This window comes from Lepidochelys kempii, chromosome 21, assembly GCF_965140285.1.
Source record: "Lepidochelys kempii isolate rLepKem1 chromosome 21, rLepKem1.hap1, whole genome shotgun sequence".
NCBI classification, from domain to species: domain Eukaryota; kingdom Metazoa; phylum Chordata; order Testudines; family Cheloniidae; genus Lepidochelys; species Lepidochelys kempii.
In genome coordinates this window covers 6,133,030-6,154,748 of record NC_136400.1, presented here as the reverse complement: position 1 = coordinate 6,154,748, position 21,719 = coordinate 6,133,030, and the positions used below count along the sequence as shown (strand labels likewise).

The window sequence follows — 21,719 nt, the reverse complement described above, 5'->3', positions numbered from 1 at the left end:
TGACTAGAAGTGCAAACTATGATTAACAGAAAAACTGCACTGTAAGTTGAACTGAACTTGAAGGGCAGATGTACAGAAGTGTTTAAAGGGAGGAGGGGGGAAGGATTTCTGTTAAATATTCATACTGTAGTGTTAGGCCCTGCTCAAGACCTAACTGCTAGATACTTCACACACTCTTTGGAGGCAGTGCCTGCTTTGATCAGTTCAATCTAAGAAGACCAAAACAAAATTTCATTACTTGGTTCTATAATTAGCTGTAAAGGGAGCAAATAGAACTGTCGCAGCTGAATTTTTCGTCTGTTTCACATGCTCTTTATTGTACATTTATAGTGTGCACAATCCTCAGCAGGTCTCCTACACGAGACCTTGGCCTTAGAGATGAGCTTGCCGAAATGTAATGGCTTCTCTCCGTCTCTTGAAACTTTTTCAGGCTTTAAAGGCTTTCTCCCTACTTCTCCTTTTGTTTGACACTTTCATCAGATATACTGGGGGAAGGGGATTGTGGACAAACGTGGAGGAAACCCATAAATGTCCTTGGGGGTTGTAAGAATGAAGCATGTACAAACCATCACGCTAGCCAGAAATAGTCCAAGCCAGCTGCTGAGTATCTTTGGGTTATTTATGACCCAGCAGGTAGGTCTATCCTTGATGCAGTCTAAAGTAGTCGGGCAAGATCAAATCCCACCTTAAATTTCTAGAAAAGCTTATTTACAGGCTTTTATGGGCCTCTAGATTTGATGATGCCTGTGTGGTTTCTAACTGCAAAAGTAAATCAAGGGAGTTTTGACTTTTGGGGGAACATACTGACAGCCTGGAGAAAGGTGTTAGTTGCCATGGCAACTCACCTGGAGTGATACTGCTGGCTCAGGGTTAGTGTGCAGCTGTGGTGCAGCTACCAGATTAAAAAAAAGCCTCATCTGGCTCTAGAGTGTTTATAGGAGATGCCCCAGCTGTATTCAGGTTGTGTAAATATCAACCAAAAGGTACAACAGGTTTTAAAATCTCGGATGGGATGAAAAACACATGCCCTATATTTTTTCATTAGTTGCTTATGACAACTAAAGAACTTGGGAATGTATTAGAAACGATTTCTAAATATTCTTTCTGTCAAGCTTTTAATTAGAAATGTTGACATTTTTGTCTTGCTTCGTGTACTTTTTGATCATTTATGCATGTTAATGTGTCAGTTAAAGAAATCCTGAGGTGAAATTAGATCAGAAACTAACATTAATCATTCTGTTTATATCGCTGACTAAATGAGACAATTCACCAAGGGATTTTTCTCCTCATTGAGGAACTAAAACACACACACCCTTCCAGTGCAGCTTTTCTTAGAGCATTGCTATTGAGCTGAAAAATTATTTTAATGCTACTAAACCTAGGATGTTCACCAGAATGCCTAATCTTTCTAGGTGCTGTGTACCTCCTGGGAGGTGCTGGATGCCCTCCCTGCCTTTTGAAGCTAGTGGGATTTGAGGGTGCCGACCATATCACTGTATCAAGCCCTTACGAACATCTTCACCTTTGGGAAGTGTTGAGTGACGACTAAAGAGTCAGCAGGAATTCTGTACCAATACTGGGGTTCTTAGTTGTCTGGGGAGGCACGTAGGTCAGTTTGTTGAGCCAAGTAAATTGTTATCCACCCAACAGTATTTTGAAAGTTGTCAGTTGAAGTACAGTGCATTCTATTTAGAATGTCTTGTAAAAGTAATATTGAGTAGCAGTGAGGTGAAACTCCAGTACGTTGGTTTAAAACATAAGATCAAACACAAGTGGTCACTCAGCACTTCTTGACATACTCACTGTGTTTCCCCAACAAACTCAATTCTAGCAAAATATCAGTGTATGGTTTCCTATGATTTCTAGGCAATTTGAACAGTCCAGGGAGCTAATCTTAGATGTTTGTAAGTAGTACTCAAACACAGACATGTTGAAAAAGCCTTCATTTGAATAAGGGAGTGAGAAGGTTTTAAACATTAACCATTACGTTCAATTTCACTAAAAAAATAAAAATACACCACTTCAGTAAAAACACCAGTGGTGAATGGGGGGCAGAACTGCACACAGGCAGATTATAAAGCATGTGTGTTGTCTGAATCAGATGTTAGGCAAGTTCAGTAGCAATAGGAGATGGGAAGGAAAATTTCTCTAGCTACCACCAGTGTTATAGGTTTAGCCAACCGATCTTGAGTTTACCTACTGCCTGGGATAAATTAGTAGAGTACCTAGGCAGTTTTTATGTATGTCTTTTTCCAGGGTCCTGAAGACAGGGCATTTTTTAACTGGCCTACTAAGGACAAAAATTGCATATGGAAAGCCAAGCTTTTGAGTTTCTGACGAGCGGGTAAAATAGTTCAGTAGCTAATAATGCAATGTGTTAGCATTCCCATGAATAAACAGCATCCTGACTGTGCTGCTGGTGACTCTTGAGACAAGAGATTCTTTCCTTCATATAAGTGAGGATGCTTCCTCCAAGGTTTTGGCTGTAGAGCAGGAGGAGAGGAACTTTTTCTGAAGACACTTGGAGCAGTTGTAAGCAGTGGTTACTTGGGTATGATTATGTGAGCTACATTGGAATGCAGAGCTCAGGTATGATTGCAGGTCGTGACTCTCTCCGAATCAGCTCTCCTCCTCCCCCCCTACCCCCCGACAAACACACGCACAGAGGGACGGACTATTGATGATCCTTCAACAGTTGGAGAATCCTCCAGTGGCACTCCTCATCCAGGCGTATCTGGGCACTTTACAAACTTTAAGCTCCTCAGTATATTTATGGCTTTTCCATGATATATGGGAAAATTTGGCACGAGGGAGGAGGGATTTAGTTATTTTAGTTAAGGTCCAATAGTGGTTCAGAGATCGTTGGGAATTGCATCCAGAAATGCTGGCTATCATTCTTGTCCTCTATCCGATAAACTAATTTAGTTGTTGTTCAAACATGGATGATATTTGGTATCCTGCGGAAGAGATTTGCGAAGTGCTTGCATGGAAGGTGTGTGTTACATGTCTCTCAAATCTCCACACTGATTAAGGAGCAACTTCACCTCAGAGGCACAGTCCATTCACACCAAGCCCTTCATTAGAATTTATGATCGTGACACGGGATGATGGAATTAAAATGGAGTGGGAGGGGAGGGTCAGGATTAAAGGATACTTAGAGCTACATAAATAACTCCACAAGGGCAAGGGAAAACACCAAATGGTTAACACTGAAAACCTTTGTTCAAGGCCATTAGGAGTGCACGTGTTCTACCAAAGCCTGATACTTCAGCTTGGAAGTCATGAACATAAGAGGAGACTAATCAACTTTGCTGTGTCATTCAGACTAAATCAAATTATTGGTATACCAGGAGAAAATAGCACATAATGACTGAAATTTTCTTTTCATCCTGGCAGCCTCATTAGTGTCCTACTGTTCCTTCCTCTGCATGGAGGTGAGGGGGTTTGAATTCTGCATTTCATGCTGGGTCTCGACCCTGCATGAGTGTATTGTTTCTTCTGTACAGGTCTCCTGAAGTCAGCACAGTTCCTAGTTGTTGGCTAAACACTGATCGGGACCAGCAGTCCCAAGCAATGCACAGTGTTTGAGTGGTTTCTGCTTGGCGTTCCACAAGTTAGAGGAAAGTAGGATGGAAGGGGAAAGGAGAAGAAGCTATCACTAAAGTGTAGCAGTTGGTCTTACTCAGCCATATTTAATGCCAACTGTCAATATCATGTATAGACCTTGTTTTATGGTGGGTGCTACATGATAAATATGACAGTCCCAGCCCCCTGCCCCAATTCTTCTTACTTAATAGACAAAAGAAATGAAGAATTGGGAAGGAGATGTAACAAAGGCAAAATAATTTAGCTGTAATGTTTACAATGTGTCCGGTTAGTGCTCCAAATTTTCTCTTTTGCACCTTTTTAGGAGGAGGATTATGGTTCGTAGCCCTCGTGGAAACAATTATTCAGTATCTTAGTTTTTAAAATTGGGCACGTTCCAAAAAGAATAATTGATGCACTTCAGGTACCTGAAAAAAGCGTAATTTTATTTTTTGCAAATAGAAACATGCTTCTTTTTTTCAGATCTAAGACTTTAGTAGTGCAGGGGCATAGTGTTGCCTTAACATGTGGCATGTGCTCAATAGCTGAGTAGAAGAGGATGATAGGTTAAAGATAGGGAAAGTCAATGTGTGGGAATAGTTGTGTCCCTTGGCTTTTCTTCTGGATGTTCTGGTCATTCTAAAAGCACACAAAAGGCTTGTTTATGCTTTGCTACAAGGGGCAGTGGTTCATTGTACTGTCCCAAGAACAGAACAGGAAGCAGTTTGTGACTCTGAAAGTCTCAATTTGGTACCTTGTAACTACACTTGTTCTGGGAGGGAGTAATCTGGACTAATCCTATACCTGTCTTTGGAGATTCCTTGACCCAATGTGCTGGGTCATCTGCACCATGGAGTGCCATGAAGGTGGGCAGCAGAGCCAATGCCACCCCTTCCCCACTCAGAGGTGGGGGAATAGTAGTCCACAGAGGCTGCTCCCCTGCATGCTTCTACCACAATGTGTGTGAGTAGCCCCCATAAGGGAATAGGAGGATGGCTTGTGCCCCCATGCTGCCATGCATGGGTGTGAAGGGAGTTCACAATTAAGCCCGAAAAGGCAGGAGGTTTAAAATAAGGACTATCACTGTCCCGAAGAAATATGTAGCACTGAAGACAAGTTGACTCGAACATCGCGCCCATCACCAGTTTAATGATCTGTCCAGGAGAGTGCCTTGCTGTGAGCCTAAGTTGGAAATTCTAAAATGAGTTGAGGTGGTGAGCACACACATGCTGAACTCCAAAAATAACGATCACATTACATAGATTTCATGAATAATTCAATTCAGTTTAATGCTGTTCCATCATGCAAATAAAATCCTCGCAATATTTGGCATAGTGCAGCCAAAGCATTTCTATTTTTTTAGAAGGAAGAAATAAGGAGCCTTTTCACTTCTATTTCTAACATCACTAACAGATGGAGCCTTTACTTTCTGCTCAGTTGGAATAAATAAATATGTAAAACCATGGCCGGAGCTATTGGTATTAAATGGTTCCTGTACGCTGCACGGTGGGAGTGCAGAAGGCACAGTGGCCTTTCAAAGGTAGGGCTGTGGTCACAAAGGAGTAGCATTTAGCTGGGAAGATGAAACTTTTTGCAAAATGGGAAAAGCGACCATGTCAGAAACGGATGAAAGCAGCCAAAGTCAGGGAAGTGCCTCCCTCCCCACCTCACTGCAAAAAAAAAAAAAGGGGGGGGGGAGAGGCGGGGGGGGGAGAATGAAAACAAGATGCAAGTCTGGGATTTTCAATAGGTGCCCACAGCTCATTGAATTCATTAAGCTCTTGTGAGAATCTCACCCTAAGACACGGGTGACAAAGGTGCGATTGTGTTCTAATGAACACCAGATGAATATTTTGCACTTAAAGCATACCATTCGTGGTTCTCAATTTTACAGACACTTTAAGCTTTACAGAGTCCTTGTGTTATGACCTTTATACCCAATCTTATGAATGTGGAATCTAAGGCACAGATTGAATGACTTGTCTGTGGGGGAATGGGGAATGGAATTCAGAAGTCCTGATTTAACACTTGGTAGCACTGCTTCATTGTGTGTGTACATAAATTATAATGAAAAGTTTAAGTTTGAGATATGAAACTCTTCCATAAGAAGCAAAGGTGTTAAAAATAAGTTACCGTCTTTAAGGTTACATTGATTGTAATAAGATAACTGTATAGTTCTTGGTCGGAGTGGGGTCTGAACAAAATGCAGGTAACCAGACCACTTGCTGTTCTTTGCTATTGCTTAAACTGAAACCTAACCTGCCATTCAGTATAGTCCCTAAATACCACACAGATGGATGCATATGAGGGTCTCCTTTTTGAGCCTCTCTTACGCAGCTCATGGTAGAGGCAGCTGCAAACTGTAGAAATGTCTGCTCTCTACGACTCTTTTAGAGGCTGCATCTTTGTGGTGACACTTCAGGTGGCTGGTTTTTGCTAGTCACTAGTTTTCTTAAAATTTGCTTGCCTTAACACCTCTTTGTAGAGCGTACTTGCAGATCTCAATGACTGATAGGGCCATGGAGAGTAAGAGGTCTTCTGCAAACATCCTAGTATATTGAGCTAGTACGTTCCTTGAAATCAGTGCAAAGGCTGTATTCACCTACAGTAGCTTCTATTGCTAGGAAATGCAATGGGGCAATGGCTTCATAAGAGTGCTTCTGTCTTTTTCAGACCTGCTTTACTGTTCCCTCCAGACAGATTTCTTGTACGGGAATGAGCAGATGTTTCTTTTGGAAACATGTGCCAGCCTCTGCCTGCATACATCAATTTCATTTCCTTCATGTAGTGGCACGAAATATTGCAGTACAACATTCTCCTTTCAACCAGGCCTCTGTCACATCCATTAAACTAGAAGATCTGTGAGGGCCTAACTCAGTTCCCCTTTCCTCCCTTGTCCAGCTCTTCAAGAAATGAGAAGACTGCAGTTTCTGAAATGCATTCTCTTAGTTTCCTATGTTGTGGTCAGCCTCATTGATTCTAATTCTTTTCAGGGTATGTACTGAATGAGCTTTGGTTTAGGGCTACTCTCTTTTTCCTCTGGAATTAAGAATGTTAATGTTGGTCTGTAATCTGCAAAAAGAAAAGGAGGACTTGTGGCACCTTGGAGACAAACTAATGTTGCCCAAATTGCATTGGATTGTTCACATGTGGTGATGGTTAATGAAGTGCTTTACGTATCTTCAGAAGATGCACTGTTCCGTAGTATTGGTACATTACTTACTCAGGGAGGGATGGGAGGAGAATCACACTTGCTGAATTATCAACACGGTTTCCAGGAGAACATGGCTGTTGTATGGAAGTCTCCCATTAAAGGAGTGACCTAGCTTGATGCTACATAGCCTGTGAGATCTGAGAAGAGCACAGCACAAGGTAGTATGGCTGTAGAATTTTTCAGGATGGGCCATTTTTCTTACAAGTCTAGTCTAATTATATTCTAAATCCTTTCATTTTAGAATATTGTTGGGCCTTGGTTTTCAAAATATAGTTGGGCGGTGGGAAGAAAGTTCAAACCTATGCTTCCATTTTGTAGTCATGAACTCTGTCCTGTACCTATGCCTAGCCTTGGAAAGATTCTGTTTTGGTCAGTAAACCATCACTTTCACCAGGCGCACAAAGATGAAAAAATATTTCCATCAATAATAATAAAAATGTAGAGAAAGACAAAGTAAGAAAAATGTTCCTTATGTGCTTAGTTTCATTAAAGGATATTTACTTGGTATATTTTAACAGATGGCATTGACAACTTGTGTTTTAATAGTTACAAAGCTTTAACTTCCTGAGGTCTATCTCATTAAATTATTGTGACACCTCCCCCCCCATTGTCTGATACCACCTAGTTGTCTGAATTTGTGGCAATTTAAATGGATAAAAATAGAAGAAAATGCTAAATTAAACCTTGATATTATCTGTTGAAATTACTAACACAATTCTGCCAAGCCTACATATGCCATGCATCTGGGGAGTGTAGCTGGAATATGGTTGGAGGTAAAACATGGTGATGCGTTAGTGTGTACCTTGCAAAGTACAGAGAAATAAAGTGTCTGTTCAAGCACACCAATAACTCTGTTGGTGAACTATCTGCAGTCTAGCACAGGATTTTCTGTATTGGTATGGAAATTGAGATGATTACATTGATGTGAATTTTCTGTATTTTTCTTCAAGTGCTAAGGAAAAGCTATCTTGGAAAAAAACTAAAGAAAAAGCTAAATGGGTCGTTGCCCCCAAATGATTCTGTGCATTCATGCATGAAAGAGTCTTCCTGAGCACATCTACAATGCTCTCCGTCTTCCATATGGGTCTCCTGGAGGGACGTAGATATCTATCTAGAGTCCTATGATAAACTTGTTAGCTGACATATTTGAAGAGTAACGTGTGTGTCATTTTCTTGACCTGTATTTAACACAACTGTGTGCTTACTTCCTTCCCCTTCCCAGCTCTGTTTCCTTTTAGCCTGGGAGATCTCTAAACAAGGGGTTATACTATCTTGGTTGCTTGCAAAGCACCTCGTGTGATATAGATGCTACTGGGTATAAATCATACATTTACTCTGTACTCGTTCGAAATTTTTCCTCAAAGGCGATATTGTGGCTCATTGAACAGAGGAAGGGATAAAACTCCTGCATTTTATTCCCAGTTCTGCTGCTGATTTGCTGTATGGCCTTGTGCAAGCTGCTAAACTTCTGTGCCTCAGTTTTCCCATCTAAATGAGTATAATACTGCTGACAGGGAGTTGAGGATGAATTTTTTTTAACTGTGGTAAACGAAGTTCTGGACCAGTGCTTAGTGTTTTAAACCACAAATCTGAAATATAAATGTCAAATTCTGAGGGAGAGATGGTTGTGTGTTTCGGGGGGGGGGGGGGGGCGGTATTGGTACTGACCTGTCTGCCTCCCCTTGCAGCTGCTGTTCAACTTAGTCTTCAGATCAGGATGCCTTTTGGAGGGAGTTTTTAATGAGCCTCACTGCTGTCTTATTGTATGTGCCCAACTAAGTTAAGAGACAGTCAGATGGCTAAGCACCTTTATTGCCTACTCAAGGAAACAGATTAGCGCTGTCAGAGTGGAATCTTCTCCCTTTTAATCTTGACACACATCCCTCTGGTGTCGTATTTATTTTTCTCCTTTTAAGTAAATATAATGCTAATGAAAGGGGCCAGATAGACACCCCTGGAAACTGAAGCCTTTTATCCTTAGGAAAGGGTTTAACACAAGCAACATCAGTGCCACCTTCCCTGCCAGTGAGTCAGAATCCTGTGGAGTTCCCTGCATGTCAGGCAGCTCCTGCTGCTGGGTTCTACAAATATGGGTGTTGTTCCTGATGTGGCAGTAGGCTGAGCCCAGAATCCTTTCTTGTAAGCTATGGGATAGCAATTGCACTGTTGGTTGGGGCTGGATTTGACACACTGACCTGGAGGTGAAAAGCCAGTCCTCCAATGGTTTTCAACCTGGGGTACATAGAGGCCTTCCAGGGTGTACATCAACTTATCTGGATATTTGCCTAGTTTTACAGCAGGCTACATAAAAAGCACTAGCAAAGTCAGTACAAACCAGAATTTCATACAGACACTGACTTGTTTATACTGCTCTATATACTGTATACTGAAATGTAAGTATGGTATTTACATTCCAGCTGATTTATTTTATCATATGGTAAAAATGAGAAAATAAGCCATTTTTCAGTAATAGTGTGCTGTGACACTTTTTTGTATTTTTGTAAGCAACTAGTTTTTAAACGAGGTGAAACTTGGTATGCAAGAAAAATCAGACTCCCGAAAGGGGTACAATATTCTGGAAAGGTTGAGAGCCAATGCAAGCTGCTCAGTCTCTCAAGCCTTCCACTTAAAAAGAATCCCCCAAACAAAAAAATAACAAACAAAATGAACTAAACAAACAGTGGCTCATGTAAACTGACTGTCTGAGTCTCACTTGCACCCCACCTCTGTGTTCTGATCGCTGCTTAGGGTGCATCTACGAGGGACAAAGTTCAGTTAACGGAAGGTGTAAAGTCCATATGTGTAAATTAAAGCAAGTTTACTCAGCATGTGGATGCCCTCACTCGGAAATAAGGTGGCTTCAGTTGGCTGTAACTTGATCCTGTGGAGGATAGAGGAGCCCTTACTATGAGAGCTTGTAGGCACAATCCCTAATATGTATTGGATGGATTGGAAGGGAGCAATGTAAGTATCATGCAAATTACCTTGGTCTTCCAGTGATCAAACCTTGATATCCCAAGTGGCTCTGCTTGCTTCCCCTTGCCCACAGTATTAAATGAAAACATCTATCCTCGCTTTCAAGACTCAACATCACTCCATCTTGACATACATATCGTATTGTCATTTGCTGTATTCCCAAGACCAGCCTCTTCTGGTCTGTGTCTTATTCCATGTTGCCTCCGATGAATGGAACAATTTCTTAATCCCAGATTGCTGGGACCTTCCACTGCTGTTGTCGTTGGCCTACTCAATGTCCTTCCTAAAGACTTGCTTTTTCTGTAATGTCCATAAATGAAATAAAAACTCTGTGTGTGTGTGAGAGAGAGAGAGAGAGAGAGAGAGGGAGCGAGGAAAAACAAAAAACAATGATCAGGCTCAGAATACCTGAATACAATATACAATACAGAATATTGTAACACCTAAAATGACCCCTCTACCTTCCAGGACTGTGTTTTGTCAGTCTTCACCTGCTTTCTAGTTTGTAAGGCAAACTGTCTTGATGTAAAAGCAGCAAAGCGTCGAGTGGCACCTTAGAGACTAAGACGTATTGGAGCATAAGCTTTTGTGGGTAAATACCCACTTCTTCAGATGTACGGAGTGGAAATTTCTAGAGGGAGGTATAAATATGCAAGCAAGAATCAGGCTAGGGATAATGAGACTAGCTCAATGAGGGAGGATGAGGCCCTCTTCTAGCAGCTGAGGTGTGAACACCAAGGGAGGAGAAACTGCTTTTGTAGTTGGCTAGCCATTCAGAGTCTTAATTTAATCCTGAGCTGATGGTGTCAAGTTTGCAAATGAACTGAAGCTCAGCAGGTTTCAGAGTAGCAGCTGTTAGTCTGTATCGGCAAAAAGAAAAGGAGTACTTGTGGCACCTTAGAGACGAACATTTATTTGCGTATAAGCTTTCGTGAGCTACAGCTCACTTCATCAGATGCATTGAAGCTCAGCAGTTTCTCTTTGAAGGCTGGTCCTGAATTTTTTTTTTTTTTTTTTTGCTGCGGGATGGCTACCTTGGAATCTGCTATTGTGTGTCCAGGGAGGCTGAAGTGTTCGCTTACAGGTTTTTGTATATTGCCATTCCTAATAGCTGATTTGTGTCCATTTATCCTTTTACTGTGACACCATCCACTCAGGATTAAACAAAGACTGTGAATGGCTAGCCAACTACAAAAGCTGTTTGTCCTCCCTTGGTGTGCACACCTCAGCTGCTGGAAGAGGGCTTCATCCTCCCTGATTGAACTAACCTCGTTATCCCTAGCCTGATTCTTGCTTGCATGCATCTGAAGAAGTGGGTATTCACCCACGAAAGCTTATGCTCCAATACGTCTGTTCGTCTATAAGGTGCAACAGGACTCTTTGCCGCTTTTACAGATCCAGACTAACACGGCTACCCCCTGATACTTGTCTTGATGTATTTGGTGGTGTACAAAACATGAGCATCAGCACTCAACAAATAGGGGTTTTGTGAACAGGTAGGTGCCCAGGTTTCTTGTGTGCTCATGAGATTTACCCATGTTCTGATGAGTCAAAACATGCACATGTTGCTGTATTCCTATCAAGGTGAGGGGCAGACAAAAGCCCTCCTTAGCTTGCAAATGCTCCCTGCTCCTGTTGAAGGGAATGGGAAAGTTGCTGCCAATTTCATGAGGAATCTGCTTTGGTGGTGCTATCTTTTTTTTTTATTTACCTTCAGAAAATGACTGTTAGTGGTTTTATATTGTGCCTTGACTGTCTTCTCCTGTAGGAGGGTTGCCTTTCATGTTTACACACACTATTGCATAGTCTTTATGGAAAGACATCCTTGCCAGTCACTTAATTTTCTAATATCTGTGTGTGCTTGTAGGAGGGTAAAGAATTCTCTGACTGGAATGCTCAGATGTTGCTTTTGGCCTGTTAATGACAGAACTTAAAATGCTGGGGCCATTTTATGTAATTTTGCACTTGGCAGGAGGTAACACAGGAAGGCTGGTCACAATAGGCAGCTTCCCCAGAGAACCTCTCTAGTGAAAGCATCTAAAAGGAGCAGAAGAGCTCTTCATGGCCATCAAAGCCTTGGAGGTCTGGTTAATCCAAATCACTTTATTAATTTTTCTCTTGGGTATATAAACAATAAAGCCATCTTTGATTGAGAAATCAATAGTGGAGCTCTGCCTGTATAAGGCTGTCTGGCATTTAAACCTTAACTGCCTAGACATATGGATTGTAAGTAGCCACAGATAAACCAGTTCTTTCAATTATTTTTATGGGCCTTTGCCTGCCAAAGCATCCTCCCATGGATTGAAATCCTGTATGATGATTTCTGTAGGCTAGAACGTGAACGGTTTGTGCTTTCTCATGAGCTGAGAATATCTTGGTCATAACAGCAAGGGCCTTATTTACATTTTCAGTTTAGAGGCTAGTGCAGAAATTTGAGATTTGTCTCCAGTTTTACTTTTCAGAGTAACAGCCGTGTTAGTCTGTATTCACAAAAAGAGAGAGTACTTGTGGCACCTTAGAGACTAACCAATTTATTTGAGCATAAGCTTTCATGAGCTACAGCTCACTTCATCGATTACTTTTGCATTTCTTTCCTCCTTTTAGCCAAATATTCAAATTTAATTAATCTCCTAATGTTTATCACTTGAAAGTAATCTGTTCCATTTGTTGAGGTGGTGCTAAATTTTGGACTTGAAAGTCCTGGATTTAACCATGTAGTGATTTTATCCTTGAGTTCTGGTAGCTGTTGCCCCCAAAATTCTAATGAGGGATATTCGTCCTTCTCCTGACATGCTTGGTATTTGTAATGAGTTTTCCATATAATGGGGCAAAATAGCGGCAAAATCTCCAGTAGCTACTGCTTTCTAGACACGTTTCTAGTAGCTTTCATAAATTTTTTCCATTAGTTAACATAAAAAACAACTTTGTGCTATATAAGAATTAGGCAATATTATTTATTGCACTAAATGACTTGATAACCTACCTGACGTGTCCATAATGTCTAATACATCTGTGAAGTTGTTCTGGATTCTACCTATATGGAAATGAAGTGACAGTGATAATCTGCAATGATGTATAGTGCCTTTCATCAGAATCTTAGTGCTTTCTGAAGATGGGTGTTACCTTAATTTTACATATGAAAAAATTAAGGCACAGATAGGTGAAGCACAGTGCTTAAATAATATCAAGGTAGATGGATTTTTCTTAGGTCTTGCAATGAGTTAGTGAAAATCGGGATTAGAACCTTTTGTCACCTGGCTCCCAGTGCCCCTACTGGAAGGACTAGAACACTGCCTCCACATACTCCTCTCTTTTCCCCTCTCCCAAAGATGGGGAGGTACTGAATTCTCATCCCGTTATTTTGGTTTCCGTGGACAATTGTGTAAGCATTTAACTGAGGCTCTTTCAATAGCGCTGTCTAGTTGCTATTAAAAAACCTCACTTGCTTTAAGAACATTTGCTGAAGCACAGTTGTTCCCTAAAACATCAGACAAGCTAAATGTATTTATTGCCCAACTGATGAATACCCAGACATCAAAGTTAATTTATTTTCTAGTCTTACTGGATGATACTAGTAGGAATTCAAGTTGGAAGGTTGAATGGTAATGAAAAGATTGGTTTCAGAAACCGTGTTAATGGGAGAGAGATTTATACTTCAGTGCAGTCTTGTAGGGAGTAGCCTGCCAGAACATTGTGTGGCTCTGTCCAGGAGGAACTAAGCTTTTTTTTTTTTTTAATTTCTTCTTTGCACAGAGATGTGTTGTGCAACATCCAGTGGAAAGTTTCTCCCACCCTTAGGGGAACATTTGTACATAAACTTAGATTCTGGTGATGTCTTATGCCTCATAGGCCTCATGAGAGTCAGGGTGTAGGCTAGCTCAACATGTTCGGTGCATGTTTCAAATCCTCTTTTTATTGTAACGCAGCTCAGAATTGACCAGTTGTTTACTTTTATACTATTTGCGGTTGGGAACACTTAGGGAACTTCCTCAAGCTTCTAGTTGTATTAAATGCCATTTTTTCTCCTTCATAATTTGCTCACCAATCTTGAAAGAAAAGTTCCCACCTCTCCAAATTCCTATCACAGGAGGACCATTTCCAATGGTCACTGAAGATGTCTGGTGGATAATAAATTTAATTCTAGGACTTCAGAGAGACGATACCTGCCTCAAGCAGTCCCAATCTAGCTTCAGAGAAAATGGGCAATTGGGGCAGAACGGCTCCTCGTAAATTTAAAAAGTTTACCTGCCTCGTTTGCTCATCTGTACTGGCAGTGGCTTAACAGCTCAGAACGATAGGTAGGAAGGAGCTCAAGTAGGTATCGAAAAGTTATCTGAAAATGTCTAACTTCCAACTGCATAATGTACAACGTGCTTGACCTTCCAAAAAGCACAGCTATTTTAGATGTGCAAGAATACATCCCAGGATGCATTCAGCAGACAACATGCATATTGCTTGTGCACTGAAGGTTTGAACTGTTACGTGTTATTGGTCTCATGCGTACTAGTGGTTCATGTGTCAGTGACGTTTTGATCCAGTTAGTTACCTAAATGCATGTCACAATTTTTAATGGATACTGAAATTTAGTTTCTTTTGTCCTTGAGATTTTACTATGTACATTACAGTACCAAGCCTGGGAGATTCCTATTGCATATTTTCTTTAACTGTTTATATAAGACATTAATTTGAATAGTAAAATCAGATATATAGAATAGCGTAGTATGTGGGGGGGGGGGTAAGCAAGCATGTTTAGTATCCTTGAAATATTTCACTGTGTGAGCCCCATAGAACAGTACTTCAAAATCTAAACAACTATTCTGTGCTCCATCACTAAATCTACAAAGCTCAGATTGCCTTCTAACACTGGTAACAGAATATTTTGTAGAGGGCAGAAAATAAAAGGCATCTTTGCAAATATAATTCAGTATTACCTCTACTGAAAAGGAGGAACAGATAACCTGCTCCAAGTCCTAGAATGCTGTTCTACAATTGTTGGAAACGATATAGAACTTCTCTAGTGGAAGATTATTTACTTTTTTCCCCTTGTAACTATCTGCAGCTTGCTTTTTTTTATGAAGCGTATCACGCCCTCCTCCTCCCACTCCGGGAAGATACTAAAATACTGGACCCATACTAACTTATTTTTAGCAATAAAAAGGTCTGGAGTGTAAGCAAAGTTTTCTTTTTAGATGTTTTTAAAAGGTGACCACAGTTCTTTCATTACACTTCGTATCACAAAACATTTATTTATTTAGAGATTGGGAAACCTTTTAAAATGTTGTGGTACCTCATCAGTGACGCAGTCCAAATTAGCCTTTCATTGCACTCTACATAGTGCTTGATGTGCATAGGGGTTGATGATTCTTTGCCAGCACCTTGAGTTGCTTAACTTCAAGCACGTACTTAAGTGTTTTGCTGATGTGGGGCCTTGCATTGTGTGCAAACCCATTGTCTTCATTCTCCCAGTCTGTGAAATACAGATGACAATGTTTTGCTTTTCATATGCATATTGAGGGACAACTCATAAATGTGTGCAAGGTTCATTGAGGCCATTGGTTGGAAGAACTTTTCAAACCATTAGATCTGATTTGGTGTATTATAAAACTGCACTTACAGCAGGAATCTTCTAGTTTCAATTCTTCATTTTTTTTCTTTTTAAAATAATGCCCTTGTAGTGCTATATATCATACAAGATCTGAGACTCAATAAATTCATGACTCAGCATAAACTGAGGTACATGCAAAAAAACCAGTACTCACTATTTCACTGAATATTGCATCTGAAACCCCGTCCTAAACCCTACTCGTACAGAAAGTCCTTTATGTTCCCGTTACACTTCACTACTATTCAACTTCATGTGGTCATCCATGACCTCAACGTAGTTTAAAACAAGCCAGTTTAGGAGGAAAAACTGCTGCAAGTGTCTATAATTCTATAACCAACTTCTATCCAAGTACCTTGCCCCCCTCCCCCCCCCCCCCGCAAATATTAATACTACCTACTTCGGTGAGATAGGGAACTAGTAGTATCCCCATTTTTCAGATTAGGGAAGCTGAGGCATGGAGAGGTGAAGTGCCTCTTTCAAGGTCCAACAGTGTGTACTGCAGTCTTTGAACGAGAAGCTAGATCTCCTCACTACTATTCCTATGACTTCCTCTCCTTTTCCTGATTCCACCTCAGTGGCCTAGGCCCTAGACTCTGTAAGGGACTTGTACTGCTGCTGTTAGTCGACAATGTTCCACTAACGTGTTTTGTGCAATGGAATTTTGATTTTTGAGACTCGGGCAAAACTGCAAAATTTTCCAAGCCATTTAATCACCTGGTGGCATTTAAATTTACAGACTGAGACTGTATGCATCTGATGAAGTGGGTTTTAGCCCACGAAAGCTGATGCTTAAATAAATTTTAGTCTCTAAGGTGCCACTAGTACTCCTCGTTCATTTTGTTGTATGTGTGTGTTGTTTCCTTTTCTTGGGGCTAGCTACTGATGTTTGTATATAGCTCACCTCTCTATTCAAGAGGCTAGATCTCTGAACATGATGCCTCTTTCTGCCTGATGCCCAAACCAATGGTAGCCAGCTTGAACTCTGGCTCTCCAAGGACCAAAGGCTGGTTTTAATTTGGCCTGTTGGCAAGGGTGGCTGGAAGATGATAGGGCTGGTGAGTTCCTCCCTTTTACCCATAAACCAGGAAAAACACAGCCTCTACAAAACACATGAAATCCATGGGCTTCAGGGAATCAGTAGCAGTATCAGGGTTGCATCTAAATAACTTGCTAGAAACGGAGTGGAAATACAGTTTTTGAAGGTACAATTTCCATAACATTGAAATCCAGCAGTGGCCTAGCAGTTGAACCTGACACTTAACAAATCCGAAGGGACCAGCCAATTTTTCTTTACTCCGATATTTGACTCTAAAGTTAGATTCGCCTTTTAATTTTTGTGGGGGGTGTGTGTGTGTGTTTGGTTACATTGTTTTTTCCCATATTGCACCATTTCTTCTATATTTTCAAAATTCTTCATCCTTTTCTGCCGACTTCCTTAAATCCTTCCCCATCTCTTCCCCCTCCTTCTCTTTCCCCCCACCTCCATCAACTAGTGTCACGACTGGTAAAGGCCCAATCAAAAATCATTTTTTTCTTTGTTATTTTTAGCTTTATGTCGCTTTTTGTTTTTACTTCTGCCTGTGGATTTTTGGTATAGGTTAAAATCTGAAACTGGAGTCAATTTTTGAATTTAAACAGCAGTCTTAGCCTTAACCTTCACCTCTTGGAAGGTTTAAATGGATAACCACATGTCTGCATTATTGCAAGTCTTACTCTGACATTTAGAACACAAGTTAATTATACCTTTCAGGAGATGACAGTTTCTGTTTTAAGAAACTGATCACAGACAAGGCCTAGGATCTAAAATTACTATTTCAGTCAAGTCTACTGTATAATGTGGCAGCGTGTTCATTTTGCAGCCCTTTGTCTTTGTCCTGCTGCTGAGTCACTTGAAAGAGAGGATCCTGGCAAAGCCGTATTTGTGATTTAAAGCTTGTTGACTTGTTTTCAAGTTGCTTTATGTAGTTGCTTCCCATGCACTCGCTTAATGGGTGACTGGTCTGTATTTGAAGCTCTTCAATTTGGTGACCCCCTCATCACCTTTCCCAGTTTTGTCCTTTGCTTTGACTTTAGTGGAGGGGTGGCCAACCTGAGCCTGAGAAGGAGCCAGAATTTACCATTGTACATTGCCAAAGAGCCCCAGTAAAACATCAGCAGCCCTCCCTCCCACCCACTGGAAGCCCCTTCCCCTCCCCCTCCCTCCCTTCACCTCCTGATCAGCTGTTTGGTGGTATGCAGGAGGCTCGGATGCCGGAGGAGCGGAGGAGGGAGGGCACTGCAGTCTCAGGGGAGGGGGCGGGAAGGGGTGGAGTGGGGGGCAGGGCCTGTGGCAGAGCCAGTGGTTGACCAGTGAGCCCCCCCACACACACACATTGGAAAGTTGGTGCCTATACAAGGAGCCTCCTATTAACTTCTGAAGAGCCGCATGTGGCTCCGGAGCCACAGGTTGGCCACCCCTGCTTTAGTGTGTTTCTGCTGGTCTTTAATTTATGTGAGGAGGACCAATCCTCGCAAAGGAGTCATGAGGAACGTTTCAGGCAAGGGGAAACTAAATACTTCTCTGATGGATAATATCTACTAAGGGACAGCCCATCCTAAATGCTCGCTTACGGAGGGACAATCTACACTCATTCCTATATTTGTTTTCTACAACCAACGGTATAACTTTACATGAGTGATGTACCCAAGTAATTGGATTCTAATATATAAACTGTATCATTAAATTTATCTACATTTGGATTATTTCAGATTATATACTATATGTATTTTATGAGTTTTTAAACTCACTTTGTATTTCTGGATAATCTAAGCACTATACCCAGATGTACAGACACTCTTTTCTTAACCTGTGTATTACGTAATTTTTTTAAACATTAATAAAAGTTTTCTGAGCATCACTCAGCTCTGGTTAAAACCAATCCATGTGGGGGTGAGAGACTTTAAAATCTGGATAGGTGTTGGGGATGCTGCTTTTGTTTTGTTGCCATCTTAATCCTTTCCCGGGTGTGTTATAATTTTAAATAGGTTGGCATCTGGGACAGGGATGGGAATGTTGTGGAAAGACTTCCATGCTGTTACATGGCTGAGGTAACTGAACAGTGAAAAGCAGCACTGGTTTCTCCTCCTGGAATACTGAATTATGTCTGTGTGATTCACACTCTCTGCTATCCAGTGCAAGCATACTTATGAAGAAACTCCTCATACGGAGAGAGTGTGCCCTTTTTATCTGCGTAGAAGCATGGTGCGGAATAGAGAAGGTAACTGGGAGCCAAGATTCCTGGTTCTAAACACAGTTCTCTGTTGCTAGCTTACTGTTTGATACTGAGCAAGTCACTTGAGCTCTCTGCCTCAGTTTCTACACTCCCCAAACGGAGATAATGCTGATTCTAAGAGCCACAGTAGATTGTTACAGTAATTTTATATGCTCTGGGACAAGGTGCTACAGAAGAGCAAGGGTGTCTGCGTTAAAATGGTTTGGAAATATCTTCTGCCCAAGAGACACATCTCACTGAGTTTCTTTGAGGCATGCCTCAATGGTCATTCATATCACAAAGGTGAACTCTGGTGGTCCCTGATGCTTTTAGTGTGGCTTTTAAAGTCATGCTGACATCATATGATGATGTGCTCTCTCTGCTTGCTAAGCAGCTGAATTTCCCCAAGAAATTTCCCAACTCTGTGAAGTGCCATACATCACTGTTTCTCTTGTGTCGAGTTCCCTCTTAACCTATGATCAGTGGGAGAATGATTTGAATAGCTGTTCCAATTGGTGGAGTGGGGAGGGGAAATTCTGTAACTTTCCACTTAGTATCTATATGAATATGTACTTACAAAAAATAACGCTTTTGTATAACTTGTGGCCAGCAGAAGCAGCTATGGGGAAGCAGCTGTTTTGAATGAGGTAAAAACAAAACCTGAAGTGTGAGATAGTAAGTCATTCTGCTTACAAAGGGAATGGTCAAACCAGCTGCCAAGTTGTCTGCTGAGCAGGAGTTAAGCTGATTAAAAATCGTGAAGATAAGAGGTGTAAGTAAGAGATGAAAAGTGGAGCCAAGAGGACTTCAGCAATTCTATTTCTGCACAACAGTCAGTGTAAAGGTATTTCATTTTTCCTTAGCTTGCTGAGATAACTGGGCAAAAAAGCAGTGAAAGCTTTCTTAGGAGGGTGGAATGATTGCAGCTGGCCGGTAATACAGAGGGCTTGTATTTTCTGCCTCATCCCTTGAGATACAAGATAATCGCTTTAATGTGGATTTGCATGTGGTTCTTGAACTTTAGTCTATGGAGCACTTCCAACTTGTCCCTGAATCTGCTTCATTAACACTGGTGAAGCATCTATCAGGTTTCATACAGGGAAGCTTATTGCAGGCCAGGACTCCCCTGCCTCTCTTCCCCCTGCCACCCCATTCCCCTTTAAGGTTCCACCAACTAGACTTAGGCTCTTTTCTGCACCCTGTGTGGCTGCTTCATATACATCTCTGCTGGTAGTCTCCTTGGTGCAAATTTAAATAGGGTCAAATCTGTAAATGCACAAGAGGATGAAAGCAGAGTGCCTTGGACAGCTCAGAGCAATGATCTGCAGGTACAAAAGGAAAGATGAATGTAAAGCCCCAGAGAAAATGAGGGGAGTGAGGGATGTAATAAGCAGCTGTGTATCTATCATATTCAGGGACTTGATTTCAAGTTGTCTCATGACCACTGACCTAATATTACTTGTATATATTCCAGCACTGTTGTGGTAGGGTGGAATGTGGAGTCCTCCACTGCAGGATCTTGATTAAAAGAAGAGGTCCACAATATAAAATTCTTGAGAACTGCTACTGTATGTCTTTGTCCATTTGTTTGTGTGGTATAAATTGAGGGCTAATTTATCCCTCTGCAGGCTTTTTTTATCTCAGCTATGTTCCCCAGTATTCTGGGGAGTAAAATATTTACAGGGAAGCCATCATAGCTATAGATACATAGCACAAAAGGTAATGGAGTGTGTGTGTGAGATTCTATATTGGTTGGTTAAGCGGAATGACTGTTCATATTCCTGTACTTCATGACAATCTCAAGCTATTAAATGACAACTAGTGATAAAGCAGCACTCCAAACCCCACTGTTACAATGCTCCAGCTTTCAAGGCTTGTCCTGAGCTCACTCAAACGGATGCAGTTTAATACAGGCTTCACTTTTGCCCTTTTGCCTCTGACTTGTTCTGTTGTTGGACTGTTTTAATATTTTGATAGATGGGTATTGGGTGTGTAGTTTACATTGACTCTAGTCATAGTGTCTCTTCCATTAACACATCAGAGGCTTCCTCGTTTAAATGCTAGTCTTGAAAACTGCACTCTCCTGTATGCAGGGATCGCTACGCTCATGGTAAGGCTGGGGCCATCAGTACTTTGTGTTTGTGAGGGGAAGGAGAAAATAACTTCTCCAGTGGGAGGAACTTCCGGGAACAAGACGTTGTTTCCAGAGCTCAGAGTAGCAGCCATGTTAGTCTGCATCTCCAAAAAGAAAAGGAGTACTTGTGGCACCTTAGAGACTAACCAATTTATTTGAGCATAAGCTTTCGTGAGCTACAGCTCACTTCATCGGAAGCATTCAGTGGAAAATACAGTGGGGAGATTTATATACACAGAGAACAGGAAACAATGCGTGTTATCATACACACTGTAAGGAGAGTGATCACTTAAGATGAGCTAATACCAGCAGGAGAGCGGGGTGGGGGGCAAGAGAACCTTTTATAGTGATAATCAAGGTGGGCCATTTCCAGCAATTCACAAGAATATCTGAGGAACAGTGCGGGGGCGGGGAGGAAATAAACATGGGGAAATAGTTTTACTTTGTGTAATGACCCATCCACTCCCAGTCTCTCGTCTCCTCGTGCCCCTATTCTACTTGCGCTATATTGATGACATCTTCATCATCTGGACCCATGGAAAAGAAGCCCTTGAGGAATTCCACCATGATTTCAACAATTTCCATCCCACCATCAACCTCAGCCTGGACCAATCCACACAAGAGATCCACTTCCTGGACACTATGGTGTTAATAAGCGATGGTCACATAAACACCACTCTATACTGGAAACCTACTGACCGCTATTCCTATCAGCATGCCTCCAGCTTTCACCCAGATCACACCACACGATCCATCATCTACAGCCAAGCTCTATGATAAAATCACATTTGCTCCAACCCCTCAAACACCTACAAGATCTTTATCAAGCATTCTTACAACTACAGTACCCACCTGCTGAAGTGAAGAAACAGATTGACAGAGCCAGAAGAGTACCCAGAAGTCACCTACTACAGGACAGACCCAACAAAGAAAATAACAGAACGCCACTAGCCG

At 41.4% G+C, this 21,719-nt stretch overlaps 1 protein-coding gene across 6 annotated transcripts in view; it reads left to right on the top strand.

Annotated features, from left to right (window-relative positions):
- The window catches only part of SRGAP2 (SLIT-ROBO Rho GTPase activating protein 2), a 210,502-nt gene that overhangs the window by 56,082 nt on the left and 132,701 nt on the right, over positions 1 to 21,719 (top strand). The window contains exon 1 of one of the 6 annotated variants that reach the window (XM_073319745.2): positions 19,157 to 19,475. The exons of the other annotated variants lie outside the window; for them this stretch is intronic. Coding sequence (XP_073175846.1) covers positions 19,415 to 19,475 — 61 coding nt within the window. The 5' untranslated portion in view covers positions 19,157 to 19,414. Of the gene's footprint in view, positions 1 to 19,156; positions 19,476 to 21,719 lie in introns of those variants that run through there. 6 annotated transcript variants of the gene reach the window in all.